Raw genomic sequence first — 21,536 nt, 5'->3', positions numbered from 1 at the left:
GAAGATTTCTCTGCAGGTTTCTATATATACACATATGTGTAGGCACATGTATGTGTGTGCATGTGTGTGTATGTTTCAGATACCAAGGAAGAGATTAAGGATATAATAAAGACTATTAACTCTTAAAGACCTTACAGTCTAGTGGAAAAGGAACATAGGAAGAACTTCTACCAATACTCAAACATAGGTGGTTTATGAAAGTATGGCATACTTCACAGTAAATCAGAAAGCTCATTTGAAAAAAAACTTTAATAAATTTATTTGGTTTGAGGAAAATGTTTCTAACTTATGCTTTACATTTTCTTTTCCTTCTAAAGTTTTTATTAGTGTACAATTTTAGGGAATTTTTAGATGAGAAAACATGTACAAAAAATGTTTCATTTCTAACTGTAATACTTACATTATCAAATCCTCCAAGTTTGTGTACAAGTCTGAATAATTTAAAGAGATTCAAATTTCGATATCCAAGTACAGGCCGTTTGTTAATAGGCGTGCCTATAAAAGAAAATACAAAATATATTATAATCATGCTACATTTTTAATTTAAAATTACAGAAGATTCAGATATCACCATTAAATATATATGGTGCAAAGTGTGTGTATATAAAAGAAAACAAGTCCCTTGTTAATCAAAAACATGATGTCTACTACTTAAGCCCATTTATTTTTTATTTTTTTATTTTTTAAGATTTTATTTATTTACTCATGAGAGACACCCACAGAGAGGCAGAGACATAGACAGAGGGAGAAGCAGGCTCTATGCAGGGAGCCTGATCTGGGACTCGATCCCAGGACTCCAGGATCACGCCCTGAGCTAAAGGCAGATGCTTATCGCTGAGCCACCCAGGCGTCCCAAGCCCATTTCATTTAAATACATTTCTCATACCAGATTTCTGAAACCTTATATTATTTTCATTCTATTTTCATTTCCCTTATGAGCAAAAGAATAAATAGCTGATAAACAAAATACCAACAACAAAAAACTTTTTTTTAAGATTTTATTTTTATTTATTTGACAGAGAGAAAGAGAACACAAGCAAAGGGACTGGAAGAAGCAGCAGACTCCCTCCTGAGCAGGGAGCCCTATGTGGGGGTTCCCTGGGATCATGACCTGAGACAAAGGCAGACAGATGCTTAACCGACTGAGCCACCCAGGTATCCCAAAACAAAATTTTTTTTAAATCAAGGAAACAAAGTTTGGTAGAACTGAAGAAAGTGCTGAGATAATTGATAGGCAACTGCTTCACAAAGAATTATTTTCATGATACTTTCTTTGTATGCTATTAATTTGCTACTAGTCTAAACAATGATTCCAAGGTAAGCTATATAGTTTTGTTTCTCTCTATAGATATTTACTTGTTTATTTGTTAGAGAGAGAGAGAGAATTCCAAGCACACTCCCTGCTGAGCATGGAGCCTAACACGGGGCTTGATCTCATGACCCATGAGATCATGACCTGAGTTAAAACTAAGAGTGCGACACTCAATCAACTGAGCCACCCAGGCTCCCCTACTTTTGTTTCTTTCTAATGTGGAACATTTCTACCGTTAGAAAGTGGTAGAGGAAATAATGGAATGGAGATATAACTGTAGCTTTTCAAAACAACTGTCACTTTTTCAAAACAACCTATGACTGACATAGTCATATTTTACCACTTTTTCTAATATCAGCTTTTATTGATTTTATGTTTTTATTTATCTTATATAAAAGCCTAAGAAATCCACCCACCCACCTAAACCACCTTCTTAGGCCAAGCCTCTTTTCACACAAAGAAATAATACAGAAAGCAAAGACATTTCATATCAAACAATAAAAAGATACCTACATTACCACTATCATAAATAAGTAGCCACTATCACTTACTAAAGCAAAAGACACAGAGCCAGCTTCTACTTACCAGCAATACAAATGAGGATTTAAAAAATGTTAATTGCCATCCCCCCAAAAAATGAATTCCCTGAGTAGTGACACTTCCAAGTAAGATTCATTTTGTCCCCCTCAAGCTAGAAAGTTTTCTGCCTTTCCCTATTCTCTTTCTAGTATCTTCCCAGGAAAGGAGACATGATACTCTGAATAGCAGATAAGCAACAGAGTAACAGGGCCATAGGTACTATAGTGCCAGGTTACTAGGGTAAGTTAAAGGTTAGCACCCATTCTTCTTTCCTTCAATTCTTGCATTTCTTTAACAACATTAGGCAGATTCAAAGAACTAAGCCAAGGCTTACTTGAGAGTCTATCAGCTTTCTCTACATCTAACTTTCTTTGAATGGTTTAATTCTCTGCTTAGTTCTGTGTGGCTAGGTCATAAGAAGGCTTATGGCCCATCTCTCCCCTCCCCCACTCTCTGTCTCACTCACATGTACACACACACACACACACACACACCCTAGGTTCATCAAACAGTGATTCTGGAGAGGGAAGCTTTTTATTGGAAGCACCTATGTAGGTGCAAATAAATTGGTAATATGATTCCCATTCAGCTCCCACTCCCTAGTATTAACAGTTCTCTGGGGACCCATGGATAGGTAGCCAGATAAGCAGAAGTGAATACAGGCCACATGGATCCATGGCCATAATATCCATCAAAATACTGTCAAAGCCCTCATTCCATTCACTATAGGACAGGCACTATGGTAGGTGCTGGTGACTCTGGCAATCAATAAGAGAGCCATGATTACTAGTGACACGAAGCTTGACAGAATTCTTAAAGTATTCATGATCTATGTGATACATTACAACATCAATCATGAATTAAAAAAAAAAAACTCACCTCTATCCTCCATAAATTTGTATAACTGCTGAAGAAAGTTCTCCCTTTCTTCTGGAAATGGTTCTATTTCTTCCTAATTTTAGTCATAGAAGAAGAGAATATTATTTTCCTCAATGAAGCATTTTAGTAATATAAGATTTCCTACCAACAGTAGAGACTAATATTCACTAAAATATTTCAGAGGCTTTTTACCAAGTAAAAATTATTTCTCAACACTAAGCTTCAAAATCAAGCAAGTCTAGACATTTTTATGCTTTCCAAAGGAATATGCCCTAAAAGGTATCTCAGTAGTGGCAATCCCAAATGTAAATTCTCATACAAAAAATGAGACTAGCAAGATGATTCATGAGCTTTTTACTGTATCAGATATCTATTCTTTAAATCAGGGCCACAGGCTCAAGAAGACCTACTCTTACTTATAGTATATTGGGTCAGGGTTTAACATCAAAACGGACTTTCTTGTTGCTCCTCCAGAATTATACAAGTGTGGGTCCCATTAGCTGTAACTACAAGTATCCTTCATTATGTACAGCCCCACTGTATAGCACTTCAAGCTTATAAAAATCAGTAAAGTGGGGAACAAACTTGATCTACAATACCTGAAGATTCAGACTTAGGGAAATCTTCAAGTAATAAAATAGTTCCCCGATTTATCAATTACAAGGGAGGGACTAGCTTCTTGCTGCTGTGGCCAGGGGCTGTGGCAGTAGGGAGCTGGTCCTGAAGCGACCTGCAAGGAGCAGGGTAGTTGGTGAGATGGAGGAACTCATCAATTCAGTGACTATCATCCATTCAACAAACCACTTAATGAGCACCAGTAAGTGTAGGCACTATGCTAGGTGCTGAGTCAAATAAAAGAAAAATAAGCAATGGAGCCTGCCATTAGAGAACATGATTAGGAGTAACTGCAGAGAAAGTGATTAAAATTTACACCTAGGCCTTAACAGTTACTCTGGCTGAAACAAATGTATCCTTGATGGTAAAACTTAAGAGCATACTTTTCAACTGATAGTCTAAATAAACCTATCATTTTAATTTTAAAAATCATGTGTCTAATGCCATTCTTTTGACATTCTTTGCCCCTTTATTTTAAAATCTAGCAGAGCAAAGGAAGGCAAGTTAAAAACCAGAAACAAAATTCATGTTGATAAACGTTTAGATCTGCTGGCTGAGCAGAGAAAAATAAATTATAATTATTAATTTGTTTACCAAAAAAATCTGCACTTAATTTAAACATGGTCAATTTAAACATGGTCCACAGAAGCTGGGTTAGATACAAATCTAAGGAAACCTACTTTCTAGATATTATCTTAAATGCCTCCTGATATATTTGACTGTCATGAACTTCCAAATGTATTCCTGTCACAAAAATATTTCAGTGAAATTTGTATTTAACTTAAGAAAATGTTTAAACCAGAAATCAGATTTGCTTTATAAAACACAAATCTAAGCAACAAAAATTTTAGTAACTAATATTTATTGATCATCATTTATTTACATGTTACACATTAGGACAGACAATCTGTCAAATAACACAGGGTTCTTTACCCTTACAGAGCTGATAGGGTAGAAAACTGACAAGAGTGTGTGTGTGTGTGTGTTGTGTGCATAAATTACAAAAACATGCACAAGTAACAGTATTAGGTTAGCCTAGCAAGTGGAGTGACTGAGTTTCTTCAGGTGAGGTAGGTGATGCTTCACAGGTTTCCCTTTTCAGAGGTGACATGTTAGTAGGGTTTTGAAAATTGAACAGGAGTTTGCCAGGTTAAGCGGGGGAGAAAAGGAAGGGCACTGTAGGCAGAGGTACTGGTATATGTACAGGTTGAGCAGAAACAGGTATGTAATGTAATATTGCTACAGCATCAAGTTCAAAGTGGCAGGGTATACCAAGAGAAAGGATAAAAAGGTGGGGCCAGACTGTAAAGAAGGTTCTTTAAGTGAAGCTTGACTTTGAGGGTGATAAGCTATTGGGGAGGTTTTAAGCAAAGGACTGCTTGTTCATTTTTGAATTTTAAACAGCAGTGGGAAAGGCTGAAGCTAAGAAACTTCTACACTACACACTGGCATCATAGATCACTGTCATAAAACATAAATTCTAAAACAATCCTATTTCATCAATAGTTGCTTATTACACTTAAAAGGCAGAATTCAACAACTTACCTAAAATATTACATATTGACATTAACTTATTTAAGTTTCCTGAAATCATTCAATCCAATTCACTTGATGGTCAAATATACAGCCTTCATCATTTGCACCATTCATCAATAACTTTTAGGAAGCCATTCAACAAACCATAAAGAGTACAACGGTGCAATGTCACTAGTAGTATCATGGACACCTTTTGTTAGTACTTACCAATGCTAGACCTAAAGTACCAGATACAGTAAAATCTAAAATTTTATCTCCTTGAGCCACATGAATTCATAGATGCTTTATTTATGATCTGATTAGAACTACCCACCCATTTGTGTTATATATAATTAAAGATTCTGGGAATCTAAGATCTTTTATACTCCTTTTTTGCTAATCATTCTTTTAATACTACTAGATGGAAAATATATTTTATACTTCTATAGGTATTTCAATAAAATGTGCAGATGAAAACACTGTAGGGGGTGATGGCTGGTCACATGATGACCAAAAGCATCTGAAAGCAGTGTTTTGTTCTGTTAGGTGGGTATTTCCCTTATTATCTGGTAAACCAAAAGCACAGCAAGATTAAGAAACATTTTTGAGGTTGCTGAAATAACTATACTTAATATTTTTAATTTCACAAGACCATATTTCTATTTTAGGTAAGCAAGAAAACTACATGGTTATGATGGACAACACAAGCACATTTTTATTATGAAATATTTCTAACACTAAAAATACTGAAGTGATTGATGACTTTGGGCTAGATTCTAACTCACAGAGGAAGCCCAACTGTTAGCCCGAATTTTAAAAGATATCAACTATTTGTCCTTACCTCTTCTTCACTGCTATTATCCTCCTTTTCTTTTTCATCATCTTCCTCCTCCTCTTCTTCCTCTGCCTCGCTGCTAGAGCTATCTTCCTTCAGTTCAGTCTTCCAGTTAGCAGGAATAGTTCTACTTTTGTGAAATTCAAGGGCCTGATCAAAGGCTGAAGAGAGGACCATTAACTATGTGAACTGGAGAAATTAAGACAACTGATTTGTCTAGTAACATTAAACAAGATAAAAAAATTTAAAACTGCTGTACTAATATTACTGAGATTTACCATGTGTTTGCTGTGTGCCAGGTACTGTACACTGTAGCAACTCATTTAAAACCTAGCAGTCCTAAGCATCAGGTACCCAATTGATAGATGACAAACTGCTACAATAGGAAAGTGACTTAGGTTCAAACAAATACAAAGGAAAAGAGTAGTTTTCTTCTTTTAAACAGAAATTAAACCTGCCTAGCAAAACAACTTTAGGACAGGTAAATTTCTGATCTTTTATCCAACAAATCGCTATTAAACAGCATTATATACCAAGCACAGAGCCAATGTAATGAACTTACAATAGCTGAAAATATACTATAAATACGTTTTCATTCCTACTAAAAACTGAATTAAAATTATATTAATGATTAGCTTAAACTAAAATTAGCAAGACACAGGTATTTTCGTTTTACTATACATGGAAATAAACTCTAAGCAATAAATTCTTAGTGATTTTTAACCAGTCTATATAGCACACTATTAGAATTGATGAGCTTGGGCAATAAGAAAATAAAGTTGTCTACAATGCCAAAAACCAAGTAAGAAATCAATTATGGTATATTCCTCAGTAAAATATAACTATTGCTAATGCCAAATCAAAATTACTTTTGATTCCTGGTTCTACCATCCTCAGAACTAGTATTCTATTTAGTAGGCAAAAGCAAGGCTATAGTAATTGGTGATGATCTAGTTCTTTCCCTCTTAAGACTGCTGCCCCTGAAAAGCAACCTTAAAATAGCAAAAGACACACAGGTTTACAAAAGCGTAATTTCACAGAATCAAACAGAATGTCAAAGACAGAACTTTAAAAAAACATATTTTTTAAAGAGCAAAAGAAAGTTTGATCTTCATAAACACTTCAGCAGTTTTAAATTAACCATAAATTATTTCAAGATTATCCTTACCTTGTTTTAATATAGCATCAGGCTTTGGTGTAGTGTCACTAGTAATTTCATGGACATCCTTTCTGGGCACTGAAGTACTACATTATTTTTTTTTATTTTAAAGGGGAAAAAAAGCCACAAAACACAACAGAGATTAAGAGTCCAATTACACACCATAGAATGATTTGAAAATATGGAAACATTTACAATGAAGGTGACTACACAGTGTTGCAATTCCCAAATAAAATGCTAGGCAGGATGTTAAAATATGCAATCATCTAAGAATGACTCCACCTTGAGTGACGTTTTTTTACAAACAAGGTATTCTCAAATGTCAGAGTCCCTGGCTAAATGCAAAAATGAAAATATCAATTCTGCAATCCAAAAGAATAATAAATGAAAATATTTGGATAGCAGGATCAATCCAATAAAAAAAAAGTCAAATAGTAAGAATTTGCCATTGTCTTAAGATAATCACAAGAAATTACTAAATTTAAGATTAGAAGAAAATGTCCTTGTTTATAACATAAATGTTCTTTTAATAATTGTTTTTAAACTGGATTTAAAACAACTTCTAATATATAATTTAAGGTCTTTCATGGAACTCCCCAACCATATATATATATATATATATATATATATATATATATATACACACACACATATGTATATATGTATATATGTATATGTATACATACATACAACTGTCAAAACATGTTAAGATAGTATATATACACAATTGTCAAAACATGTTAAAATAGTGTATGTGATATATATATACACCTCACAACTGTCAAAACATGTTGACAGTGTATGTCATATACATATTATTGTATATAATATATGCAATATATATATATATATATAGTCCTATTTTACAATAATGAATCATTGTTCTGCATCATTCAGATCTTCTGCATTTGGCTTATATCAATCAATCTACAAAAGCCTGAAAACAATTCCAAGTACATTTTTAAGACAATCTATGTTTTAACTTTTTATTTTAAAAATTTCTAATACATATAATAGGAGAAAGACTAGGGCAATGAACCACCACAAATCCATCACCCAACTACAATAATCATGAACTCATAGTCACCATTTCATTTATATCCCTACCTACTTTCTCCCACACCTCATGGATTATTTTGAAGCAAATCCTAGATATTATGATATACTTCATTATGAAGCTTTAAAACTCTTTCTAAAAATCATAACCAATATCATTACCAAACATTTAAAAATTAGTAATTTAATATCATTGATCAGTATTCAATCTCAGTGTTCAAATTTCTGATTAACTCAGTTTTATTAAAGTAGATTTCACAGATTGCGTTTAAAATTACTTTTCAGAACCTGAAAACCCCAAAACCAATCTTAAAATGTGATGATCTTTTTAAAGTATAGATACAAAGTATAAAATATATGACTTTTCTAATTGCACAATTCTTGAAAAAAAACAACCACAGCAATTCATAACTCAGTTCCAAAAAAGTTCTATATGAAAAATCACTTGAATACTTAATATACATTTATAGTAACCCATTTTAACCCTCAGACTACTGGAGAAGTCGAATGTTATACAATAGGTATCAGTATAACCATGAGACAAAACTAAACATATCAGAGCCCAATTAAATATTCCAGAACAATAAACATAGAAAACAAGTATTAGATATGGTAGATACACCTAAATTCGCCTCAACAAATCACCAGCTACTATGCAGGCAAATACTGAAAAATTAGGTTAATGGTGGGAGTCTAGAAACTCTGGGAATTTAGAAAAAAAAAATGAACAAGGAAAACACACTATAACCCCATTTAAATGATCATGTGAAAAATTATTATACTTTGAAACATTTTGTATAGTGAAAAATAAAAGCATAAGTCATTAGAAATAACTAATTTATCATTTACCATACTAACTTGGAAAAATAACATGTTTTTCATCCCTAGCAAATTATACTTACAATTTGCCATCTTTGAAAGATCGTACAAGAATATTGTCTTTTTTCACAGCAATTTCATCACTACAATCAGGACAAACCACCTTTAAAAAAAGTGTAAAACTATTATAACTAAAAAAAAAAGCATATTTACAGATAGTTACGTATATATCAACTACTTAAATCCTTCCAAAAAAGTTTCAGCTTAAAGAAAAAATTTTAGTTTGCAGGGTAAACAGGTAAACACATGTGGGAATACACACAAGTAATTTTAAATTTACATCCTCTATCTTTCCAGTCTGAATTCCCCACACTGATTTTGGCACAGGCTTGTGTTGAAAACAGAAGTGGGGGGATCCCTGGGTGGCTCAGCAGTTTGGCGCCTGCCTTTGGCCCAGGGCGTGATCCTGGAGACCCGAGATCAAGTCCCACATCGGGCTCCCTGCATGGAGCCTGCTTCTCCCTCTGCCTGTGTCTCTGTCTCTGTGTGTCTTTCATGAATAAATAAAATCTTAATTAAAAAAAATGAAAACAGAAGCGGGGCCATGCCTAGGCTGATGCTGTGGACCAAGTTCTAGTCAGAAATAGAAAGCCTATATGAAATTGGGAGGCTGGGGTGGAAACAGAGGTAAAGCCCAAGCCTTAACAGAGGGTATGCAGTATGGCTAGGAGAATAGCAGGAACCAAAATGGGAGCCAGTATCAGAACCAACATCAGAGTAGCTCGATCTTAAAAGATAAAGATGAGGTTCTACTTATTATTTATATTTAAATACATATGTAAGCACAAAATTTTCTTCATAATACTACCCACTCTAAAAAGTAAACACTGGGACGCCTGGGTGGCTCAGCGGTTAAGATCTGACTTCAGCTCAGGATATGATCCTGGAGTCCCGGGATCAAGTCCTACATCGGGCTCCCTACATGGAGCCTGCTTCTCCCTCTGCCTGTGTCTCTGCCTCTCTGTGTCTCTCATGAAGAAATAAATAAAATCTTAAAAAAAAAAAAAAAAGCAAACATTGTAGGGGTGCCTGGGTGGCTCAGTCAGTTAAGTATCGCCTTTGGCTCAGGTCATGTTCCCAGGGTCCTGGGATTGAACCCCTTATCAGGCTTCATGCTCAGCAGCAAGTCTGTTTCTCCCTCTTCTTCTGTGATCTCTCTTGCTTTCACTCACTCTCAAATCTTTAAGAGAAAAAAAAAAAAATCTTAAAAAAAAAAAAGTAAACATCTTAAAGAAGACACCTGTCTGGAGGCTATATATGATTGATCACTACCAAGAGAGGACTTATGTAACTGGAGTCGCCTCAGCTACTTTTTAAAGTGAAGTTAGCAGCCAAGTTTATTTGTGAAACAAGGAAATAAAGGCTTACTTCTCTAAAAAAAAGAAAAAATAAAAATAAAAAATAAAGTGAAGTTAAGCAGGCCTTCCCAAAGGCTGATAAAGATGCCTATAAATTTTCAGTATTTTAACTCCAAGATAGCCCACTGTGTATACTAAGAACAAGTTAACAATATAGTTATATGCTTACATGAAAAATGAGCTAAGTATGTATATAACAGGTTTGTTTTAAGGATGTGCTCATTAGCTCTGAAAAGTGAATGACACAATGGGACCTAAAGGCATGTGCTCTCGGGATCCCTGGGTGGCGCAGCGGTTTAGCGCCTGCCTTTGGCACAGGGCGCGATCCTGGAGACCGGGATCGAATCCCACATCGGGCTCCCGGTGCATGGAGCCTGCTTCTCCCTCTGCCTGTGTCTCTGCCTCTCTCTCTGTGTGTGTGACTATCATAAATAAATAAAAATTTTAAAAAAATAAAGTAAAGATGCTGATAAATAGACTTAAAAAAAAAGGGCATGTGCTCTCATCACAGGTCAGGAAGAGGCTAGAAATAGGTTAAGGTCTAATTCAGTCTTTTTTTTTCTTTTTTAAATTCAGTCTTTAAGAAGTTAGTTAACATTTTCCATAACTGCAACTGCATTTCACTAGGCATTCTTTAAATTCTGATGGCCTTCTGAATGAATTCATTGATGAAAGTCTTTTATATGTTATTAACATCCAGGGAAACTTCCCTGTCATTTCAAAAAAGTCCTGAAGTCAGTTATTAGCATTTGTTCATGTACTCATCTCGTCACTCTACAGATACTGGACTACCACATCAAGGTACTGTACTAAATAAATGCCAGAGAACAAGAGATCAAGGCAGTGACTGCTCCTCCCCACATGCCCCACCCATGTAGTCAGGAAGAAGACAAGTGCTGAACAAGTAAACACACATGTATGTAACTGCTATTGTGTCAAGTCCTTATTTAGATAGTCAGGAACGCTTTCTTAAAAGACACAACATTTAAGCCCAGCTTTCAAGACTGAGTAGGAATTGGCTTGACAAAGGATGTATATGTGTGCATGTGTGTGTAGTATAAGGGATACAGAGACAGCAAGCACTGGAACCAGTCCCTGGAGCAAAAGACAGTCAAGTGTGGCTGACTTTCTGCCTAGACTGATTAAGAGAGTTAAGAAGGGTTCAGATTTCCCAGTCTTTTAGGCCATGTTAGTTCTTTGGATAAAATCTAAAATCTTTAGGGTAAGGCTCTGAAGGATAATGTTATAACAGATTTGCCTTTTAAAAATTACTTTGAAAAATTAAAAAAAATAAAAATTGCTTTGGGAGCACCTGGCTGGCTCAGCCAGAAAAGCATACAACCCTTGACCTCAGACTTTTGAATTAAATCCCTACATAGGGTGTAGAGATTAAATAAATAAAACTTAAAAAAAAAAAAAGAATAAAATAAAAACTACTCTGTTATACAAAGAGAAAGGGGAGTTGAAAGTGACAAAACCACAACAATCATCCTGGTGAGAGAGGTGGTGACTCAGATGTAGAGTGGTGGCAATGGCACACTAAAGGAAAGTGATAGAGATAATTAGGGAAGTGAAGAGATGAGTGAGCAGAGGATGCTCAGGTTTCTGTCTTGTGCAAATGGTGTCATTCACTGTGAGAGGAAATCCTGGAGGAGGGCCAAGTTTGGGAAAGAAGGAGGAGAGAATACACTTAGTTTTAAACTTAGTAAGTTTTAAGATGGCTGAAGGACATCCAAATGGAGATACTAAATAGTTAAGACACCCAAGTTCAGAGCTCAGAATGGAAGTCTGAAATATAAGATGTAAACTTACGAGTCAACATCCTAAATATCAGGGGATCAATCTTGGGTCTAAACCTGTAAACAAAATCTACCTTTTTCTGTTTTCTCATGGGTTTTGCAGTCCTCCACTCTATCAGCTGAGCTATCAAAGAACTTATACTTTTTCATGGGTTTTGAAAACTACACATATGGTAGCTTTGGCCAATGCTGGTGGTGGTGGTGTGCAAGTGGCTTCACTTTCCATTCTGCCACAGGAACAATAATCCATATTTCATCCTGTTCACCCATCTATGTGATTTTCTTGGTCCCTAAGACATTTCAATTTGTTAACTCTGTAACCAATGCTATAAAAGGGCATGAGATCGCCCTAAAGAAAATACAGAGTGATATATTCTGAACCTTGCATGGTAACATTTAAAGGCTGGTTAGAGGAGAAACAGTGAAAGAAAATGAAAAGGAAGAAGACTGCATGAGTCATGGAAGCTAAGATTTTCCTTCTGTTAAAATGGGGTAAATCCACTTATTTTTCAGTCTCAATTAGAATTCAATGAGACTAGTTAGGTGAATGAGCTTCACACAGTGCCTGGCCTTGGCAGGTCCAATTCATGGGACCTACTTATAGGTCCAAGGAGTACACAACTGCTTTCTAACATAGTGATGCTACTAAACACTTGTAAAATTAACTCAATTTATAAAAATTAATCTTAAAAATTGAAACCCAAATACTATTTACGTGATTTTGTCAAGATTGTTTGATCTAGAACACAAGTTCACACTCTAGTTGACAAAAATTATTCATCACTGTCCAAAAGATCTCAATTTTGGGGGAAGATTTACATATATGAATAACTGAGATTCTTTAAATAATACTGAGATGGTCCAATGCCAATTACTAACAATTCAAAATAAATCCTTAAATATTTTTCTCATCATCAAGGAAACTATTTAGAAACTATGGGTGAACTGTTGTTCAACACAGAAGTTCTAGCCTCAGCAATCAGACAACAAAAAGAAATAAAAGGCAAACAGGCAAAGAAGAAGTCAAACTCTCACTTTTCCCAGATGACATGATACTGTATATATAGAGAACCCAAATGACTCCACCCCAAAATTGCTAGAACTCATTGCCAGAAATCAGTTGCATTTCTATACACCAACAATGAGACTGAAGAAAGAGAAATTAAGGAATTGATCCAATTTACAATTGCACCAAAACCCTAAGATACTTAGTAATAAACCTAACCAAAGATGTAAAGGATCTGTACTCTATCAGTACACTTATGAAAAAAATTGAGGAAGACACAAAGAAAGGGAAAAACATTCCATGCTCATAGATTGGAATATATGAAAATGTCTATGCTACCCAGAGCAATTTACACATTCAATGCAATCCCTATCAAAAGACCATGGACTTTCTTCAGAGTTGGAACAAATAATCTGCTAAGATTTGTATGGAACCAGGAAAGATCCCAAATAGCCAGAGGGATATTGAATAAGAAAACCAAAGTTGGTGGCATCAAAATGCCTGACTTTAAGCTGTATTTCAAAGCTGGGATCCTCAGAACAATATGGTACTGGCACAAAAACACAAACATAGATCAATGGAACAGAACAGAGAACCCAGAAATGGACCCTCAACTTTATGATCAATTAATCTTGAACAAAGCAGGAAAGAATATCCAAAGGAAAAAACACAGTCTCTTCAATAAATGGTGTTGGGAAAATTGGACAGCCACATACAGAAGAATGAAACTAGACCATTCTCTCTTACACCAGACACAAAGATAAACTCAAAATGGATGGAACATCTAAATGTGAGACAGGAATCCAACAAAATCCTAGAGGAGAACACAGGCAACAACCTTTTTTTAAAAAAAAAAAAAAAAAAAAAAGATTTTATCCATCTATTCATGAGACACACACACAGAGAGAGAGAGAGAGGCTGACATAGGCAGAGGGAGAAGCAGGCTCCACGCAGGGAGCCCGATGTGGGACTTGATCCCAGGACTCCTGGATCATGCTCTGAGCTGTAGGCAGACTCTTAACCGCTGAGCCACCCAGGCGTCCCCAGGCAACAACCTTTTTGAACTTGGCCACAGCAACTTCTTGCAAGATACATCCATGAAGGCAAGGGAAACAAAGGCAATAATGAACTATTGGGGCTTTATCAAGACAAAAAGCTTCTGCACAGCAAAGGAAACAGTCAACAAAACTAAAAGACAACCTACAGAGTGGGACAAGATATTTACAAACGACATGCCAGATAAAGGGCTAGTATCCAAGCTCTATAAAGTACTTCTCAAACTCAACACCCAAAAAACAAATAATCCAGTCAAGAAATGGGCAGAATACATGAACAGACATTTCTCCAAAGACGACCTACATGTGGCCAACAAATACATGAAAAAATGCTCCACATCACTTGTTATCAGGGAAATACAAATCAAAACCATAATGAAATACTACTTTATACTGGTGAGAACGGCTAAAATTAACAAGACAGGAAACAACAAATATTGAAGACGATGTGGAGAAGGGGGAACTCTCTTGCACTATTGGTAGGATTGCAAGCTGGTGCAGCCACTCTGCAAAACAGTGTGAAGGTTCCTCAAGAAGTTAAAAATAGTGCTACCCTACAACCCACTGCACTACTGGGTCTTTACCCCAGAGATACAGATGTAGTGAAATGATGGGACACCTAGATCTCAGTGTTCACAGGAGCAATATCCACAATAGCCACACTATAGAAGGAGCTGAGGTGTCTGTCAACAGATGAATGGATAAAGAAGATGTGGTATGTGTGTGTGTGTGTATGTGTGTGTATACACACACAAAGGAGTATTACTCAGCCACCAAAAAGAATGAATGAATACCTACCGTTTACATCCGCGTGGATGAAACTGGAAGGTATTACGTTAAGTGAAATAAGTCAATCAATGAAAAACAATTATCATATAGTTTCACTCATATGTGGAATATAAAAAATAGTGAAAGGGACCATAAGGGAAGGGGTGGAACTTGAGTGGGGAAAAATTATAGAGGAAGACAACCATGAGAGACTCCTAACTCTGAGAAACAAACAAAAGGTTGCAGAAAGGGATGTGGGTAGGGGGACAGGGTAACTAGGTGATGAGCTTTTTTTTCTCTTTAAAAGATTTTATTCATTCATTCATGAGAGACACAGAGACACAGGCAGAGAGAGAAGCAGGCTCCCTGCAGAGAGCCCTTATGAGGGACCTGATCCTAGGATCCCAGGATCACAACCTGAGCTGAAGACAGATGCTCAACCACTGAGCCACCCAGGCATCCCTGAGTGATGAGCATTAAGGAGGGCATGTGATGTGATGAGCACTGGGTGTTATATGTTGGCAAACTGAATTTAAATAAAATTAAATTAAAAAAAAAACAGTGAGAGAACCTTAATATTGAATATACTAACAGTAAAAAAATATTATTTTAGGAAAAGACACACAAAACTTGTTAAAAACATTTTCTTTTTTTTTTTTAAACATTTTCAAAAAGAAATTCTTACAAAGAATCTTAGTACTTTAGGAAAAAAGAAATGATCACATAATCTGACACTTAAGTTTTTTTTTTTTTTTTTTAAAGATTTATTTATTTACTCATGAGAGACACACCGTGAGAGAGAGGCAGAGACACAGGCAGAGGGAGAAGCAGGCTCCATGCAGGGAGCCCGACATGGGACTCGATCCCGGGACCCCAGGATCATGCCCTGGGCTGAAGGCAGGCGCCAAACCGCTAAGCCACCCGCAGATCCCCGACACTTAAGTTTTCTACTCACCATTAACCAAGTTACTTAACCTTTCCACTCCTCAGTTTCTGGATCTCTAAGTGAGGACAAACAATACCTGCCTCAGAGTCCTTGCAAACAGCATTCAATAACTATTAGGATGAATAGATGGATATATGCAGAGGTACAAAGGTATCATAAAATATTCATATTTTTTTTTCTTATTTATTCATGATAGTCAGAGAGAGAGAGAGAGAGAGAGAGGCAGAGACACTGGCAGAGGGAGAAGCAGGCTCAATGCACCGGGAGCCCGACGTGGGACTCGATCCCGGGTCTCTAGGATCGCGCCCTGGGCCAAAGGCAGGCGCCAAACCGCTGCGCCACCCAGGGATCCCAAAATATTCATATTTATTAAAAGAAATAATTGCCCTGTTTAGTTTTAACTGTAAGATGCAATATAAGTTTTAATTGTAAAAGCTAGCATTTACTGGGCAATTATTTTGTGCAAAATACTGAACTGATAAGCATTCTGGATGAAGAATACATATCATGTTCACTGAAAAGAATGATAAATAGACATCATTTACAGATAATAGTAGTAAAAGAAAGATTCTCTTCTTCTGCAGTCTTTCGCACAATGAATTTAGGAGTTTTAAAAGTTTGCATTATGAATCTCCACCCAAAATAGAGCAGTATAATGAACTCCCACAGACCTACCCTCTAAAATTACCATAATTTTGCCCTTTTTGGATGACTTTAAGAGTTCTTGGTACTCAAAGACAATCTTGAAAGTAATCTTTGCATAAACTAAATGATGCTAAAAACACTTCCCTACTTTGCACCTATGAAAAACACTAGTAAGATTATTGTTTTCTTCATGAATTTAAATAGTTGAAAATTAAACTTTTATGCTGAAGTTACTCACCAAGGCAGGAAACCACAGTGCTTTCTTTTTATCCAAACTAACGTAATCTACACACACAACTTTTCCTAGTAGTTCATCAATCTGTTTCCTATCATCCTCATCTTCATCACTGGAGGATGAAGAAGACTCCTCCTCAGGTCTAGGGAAAGAAAAAAATATTTCCATTTATCTTCACAAAGAATGAGCATACCAACCTGATAAATACAGGTATTCTAGAAATCTTACCCACTTTCTAAAACTCACAGAATGGCAAACTTCAATTTTTAAATTGTTTTCTAAATTTCTAAAGAGTAACAAAAAGGGTTATCATTAGAAGAAAGCACATCATTCTCCTAAACATCTTTTAGATCTATTTAGTGCTACTTTAAAAGATCATGGGAGAAGAACAGAACAGAGTAACACTGGTCCCCAAATTCTCAAAAAGCTGAAGGCCTCAAACGAAACATCCCATATACTAAAATATATTTGATCCAACCCTCAAATCAAAGAAGTTCAGCAGATAGCATTTTATATTCCCAATACAAAGCTAATTTTTAGAAAGGGAAGAAAAATCTTTATTTATTGGGTGGTTAGGGTGGGGAGAGAAGAAAATCTGGTAAGAGATCACCACTGCTATCCTTAATACCAAATATACACAAATTAGGCATTGATAAAATGTACAGTACTGTTATTTTCAGAAATTCCTTCCAGTTTACATTGTATATTGGACTGATAAATTAGAAAGAAGTTCACTGTCAGCAGAAAAAGGAAGTATCGAAAACCATCTACTTGTTCTTAGACAAAAGTAAAAAGTAAAACTAAAAAGAAAAAAAAAAACACAAAACAAAAATTCTACTCTGAATCTGGTTCCAAGAAAGCCTACAATCAGTGTTAAAGAAAATAAAGATTCTAACAACTGAGTGTTCAAAATGCCCAGAGTAAGTGAAGACACTAAGAAATGAATAGACTGCAGTGTATGTTCTTTGTATAAAATAAAATGGAACAATGGTTAGTATTGATTACCTATAGGGTTAAAAACATTTTTGAGATAGTTGACAAGGACCAAGTTCACTGACAAAAAATGTAAATTGACATTATTTTAAAAGCTTGGGCATGATTTAACTATTTCGTTGACTGGGACAAATCTACTATACTCTAAACTTGTCTTGATGCCTTTCCAAAAGGCTGACAACATAAATGTCACTTCTTTATATATTTCAACATAAATATAAAAAAAGAAAAAGCTACTACAGAACATCTTAGAGTGATATAGGAAATATCACTAATTTGACTTCCATGATCAAGCGACTTAAAAATTGTCCCCTGGTAAAGACAAAGCAAATTTTCCAAATTGGCTGCTGAGAATGAGTGTACTTCAAATGGCACTTAAAGCAGTTCAAAGTAGGGACTTAGGAAGTTAGTAATAGGAGGCAGGTAAAACCAGTACACCTTCATGTCAGCACAACATAAAACCTTAGAAACAGGCACACAGCTTGGGAGAGTAATGACAGACCTCCCAAGTCTGAGTTCTAACTGATGAGAAGTGTTTCTCAAGGGCAATGACTTTTATCTCTTCACTTTCTAATGACTGTAGAACATAACCAAGCTTAAAACCATAATTACTGCTTTTTCAAAGCAGTCATAAAGGATTTATCTGGCCAAGATTTAATGGACACTCTTTATGTCATTATCATTAGCAAGACAGAAAGTCCCAAAACACAGATAACATATATCAAAAATCTTTAAAACACAGAGAAAACTGGACTTTATCTGCCTCACAAAGTCATCTACATCTTTATGAAAATTCTCATTTCTTTAAGATTTAACAAGTGTGAAGACTTCAGACATCAGAAAGCGGCATAGTAAAAAAAAAAGTGAAGAACAGAAAACACCTATCCACCTCATATATTAAATGTCCAAGTTCCACTCTAATACCACTGCCCAATTATAAACTAGATTTCCTGCCCATTCTCTCCTCAACTGAAGATTTTGTTCCAATACCGCTCGTTTCTCTCTCCTGTATCATTCTTTTCTGCGTCTACTACACTGAGTCCCATCAGCAAACTGCAACTTCCATTGATATGCTATTATTTATTTCACTTAAAAAAAAGAATTCCCTGACCTCACCTTCCCCACCAGCTACTGCCACCTCATTTCTCTACTCCCCTTTGCAGTCAAAGAGCCTGCAATGCTCTATTCCCTGACATCTGGAAACTCTTTTGATGACTTTTCTAAGTCTCTGTTCATATGTCACCTCAATTAAGTGACCCTGACCGTCTCATTCAAATTTACAACCTGCCCTCCCCAATCTCTCACTTTTATTCTTTCCATACAGCATTTACAAATCGATCATACTGTATAATGTATTTAGTTCTTCCTTGTTTTCTCTTTATTGCCCATCTCCTCTATGAGAATACAAGCTAGAAGGGCAGAGATTTTTATCAATGCCTGTTTTTATTCACTGATATATCCCAAGTACCTCAACAGTGTTTGGCACAAGCATAGATATTCAATAAATATTTGTTGAGTAAATAAATGAACTGAATAGATTTCTTTCTATTATGGTATTTCTAATTTTATTTTTCCTGAAATCACAAAATGTATACAAGCAGTATAATGTACACAATCAGTATAAACCACACCATTATATATACCTACGGTTCCTTTAGCTTTTCCTCCTGGAGGAGTTTTAGCCAAGGAAATAATTTACACAAGACACTCAATAAACTGATGAACTAAAATAAATGAGCATCAAAAATATTTTAAGGGAGCAAATACAGAACAAGCAGAGAACCTGCTTGGTTTTAATCCCCTCTGATATCGTTGCTTCTTTGGTGGTAAGGTAGTATTTGTTTATAGAGCCAAAACAAAATAATGCACTGTCTTTGTGACATAACATCTGACAATGCCACTGACAACAAAGCTAATTACATGGAAATGTTTACCACCACAGACTAACAGCTAATTACTCAAAACTGATCGCACATCACTATTAATTGTAAATTAATTATGAAACAAGTAGAAGAACTTTAGACAAGACATGTGCCAAAGAACAGCAAATGATGAGATTCAAAAAGAAAACTCAGCAGCTCAATTTTGAAATGTAATTCTGACTTCGATGATCCTTAGGATTTCAGACAAGTAACTCAGTTTCAAATTTTGTACACTACATTAAAAACCTGTATTAGTATTAGGAAGACTAACAATGAACAGCTCCTTAGAGATTAAAAAATATAAAACATATGGACATGTATATACTTACCAATAAAAGAGTTTTAATTTTTCATGTTTAACCAAGAAGGAAACTAGAGTCAAAATCTCATATCAAAATAAAACAGCAAATAATTTTTAAAATCTTCTAGGATTAGATAGTGGTACTGGTTACACAATCTGTGAATACACTAAAAAACACTACACACTGTATACATTAAAGGGGTGAATTTTGGCATGATAATTATCTCAATGAAAACTTTTTTTAAAGATCTGCAGACCTATAACCACCAGGTACAAATCACTACTTTATTGTGTAAACTTTAGCACTGTTACCAGGTAAAATCTATGCCCATAAATAATCACTATCAAGAATCATTATAAGCTTTATTATGCTTTATTCTTCTTCTGAAGGAGAAAAAAAAATAACAGCAAGCAGACTGATTTCCTACTGTAAGAACTGCATATATACTTCTGCCAGGTTACTGGAAAACACTTTTGAGCGGTGAGGGTACACAAATGGTTCCTATAATTTCAGGTAATCTATTCTTTAGGCAGAATCAAACAAAACATCTGTATACAATGGCTAAATTCTAAGGGTAAAATTCAATCAACTTATAAACTGATCAAATAATCAATAACTTGCTTTTAAAAATTAGAGAATGATAATCTTAAGAAAATACTTGAATACTTTAGAATTAACCAATTAGAGTACAAATAAAACTCAACTGAAGGAAGGTGTCAAAAATAATCAATTTTGGAATACCTGGAGGGAGATTAACAGTTATGTGGATTAACAACTGTTAAAAGGAAATAAAGGTAGGGATATATTCATGTAACAATCGAGTCTGGGGAATCATGGGAAGAGATAACCTTATTTATCTTTGTACAAAATTAAATTTTAAATGACAGAGAATCAAAATGAAGACTTTTTTAGTGGAGTAATGGTAGAGAAAATGAAGGTCAGATAAATGACTTTAAGGTCGGGGTCCAAGACTCTGTTGCAGAAAATCTCTCAGAAAGGAAGAAAGAACTCTGAGTAAGTGCAATTAAGGAGAAGGGAATTTCCAACTGTAGTACCTGCCTGTGGTGCCTATATATCATGGTGTTAAGTGCTAAGTGAGAACTGTCTCTTGGCAGTGAGAATGACCACCATAGTGAGGGGGAAGGAATAGCAAGCAAACAAGATTACAGACGAGCAGGGCTTCATTTTCTCCAATAGTTAATTCTCAACCTTAGGTCTGTCTTTTTATATTGCACTTAATGCAATACAATCGCAACAGCAAATCTTTCATTATACACAGAGATTCTCAACAGGAATATCACTAACTGAGAATGTTTGCTGGAGTCTTTAAAAACAAAGATCAACTTGCTCAGTGATAACTATATGCTTCTGTCTCATCTTCAAGAAAGGAAGACTTCAGCTAATAGATTTTTTTTTAATACACCATAATTCTGGGTCATTTTTGTAGATCACTCCAGATGATACTCTATAAAATTATCTTACTTTAAATTTATGTTTACACCTCTAGATGACAGTTGAAGAAAGACAATACATGACTAAATATTAGACGGAATGTTTTTCAAAATTTAAAAAGAATTTTTGATAGATACAAAAACTGTTTTTCCTATAATATGTATATAATATGAAAATGTTGGTTTAGAAAATTGAAATAACATAGCCAAAAAAACAGTTCTACCTA

At 35.3% G+C, this 21,536-nt stretch overlaps 1 protein-coding gene across 5 annotated transcripts in view; it reads right to left on the bottom strand.

The window, feature by feature from the left end:
* Positions 1 to 21,536, bottom strand: part of ARID4B (AT-rich interaction domain 4B) — a 148,046-nt gene that overhangs the window by 48,388 nt on the left and 78,122 nt on the right. For all 5 annotated transcript variants that reach the window (XR_012001063.1, XM_072755938.1, XM_072755940.1 and 2 more), the window contains exons 8-13: positions 16,645 to 16,783; positions 8,853 to 8,932; positions 6,904 to 6,980; positions 5,742 to 5,896; positions 2,771 to 2,843; positions 401 to 495 (exon numbers count right to left, since the gene is read on the bottom strand). Coding sequence is in view for 4 of the 5 variants with exons in the window: in XM_072755938.1 (XP_072612039.1) it covers positions 401 to 495; positions 2,771 to 2,843; positions 5,742 to 5,896; positions 6,904 to 6,980; positions 8,853 to 8,932; positions 16,645 to 16,783 (619 nt within the window). In the remaining variant the exon portion in view is untranslated. The remainder of the gene's footprint in view (positions 1 to 400; positions 496 to 2,770; positions 2,844 to 5,741; positions 5,897 to 6,903; positions 6,981 to 8,852; positions 8,933 to 16,644; positions 16,784 to 21,536) is intronic.

This window comes from Vulpes vulpes, chromosome 4 (assembly GCF_048418805.1).
Source record: "Vulpes vulpes isolate BD-2025 chromosome 4, VulVul3, whole genome shotgun sequence".
In the NCBI taxonomy this organism is placed as follows: domain Eukaryota; kingdom Metazoa; phylum Chordata; class Mammalia; order Carnivora; family Canidae; genus Vulpes; species Vulpes vulpes.
The sequence above is the reverse complement of the archived record's forward strand: the minus strand, read 5'-3'. Positions and strand labels throughout refer to the sequence as shown.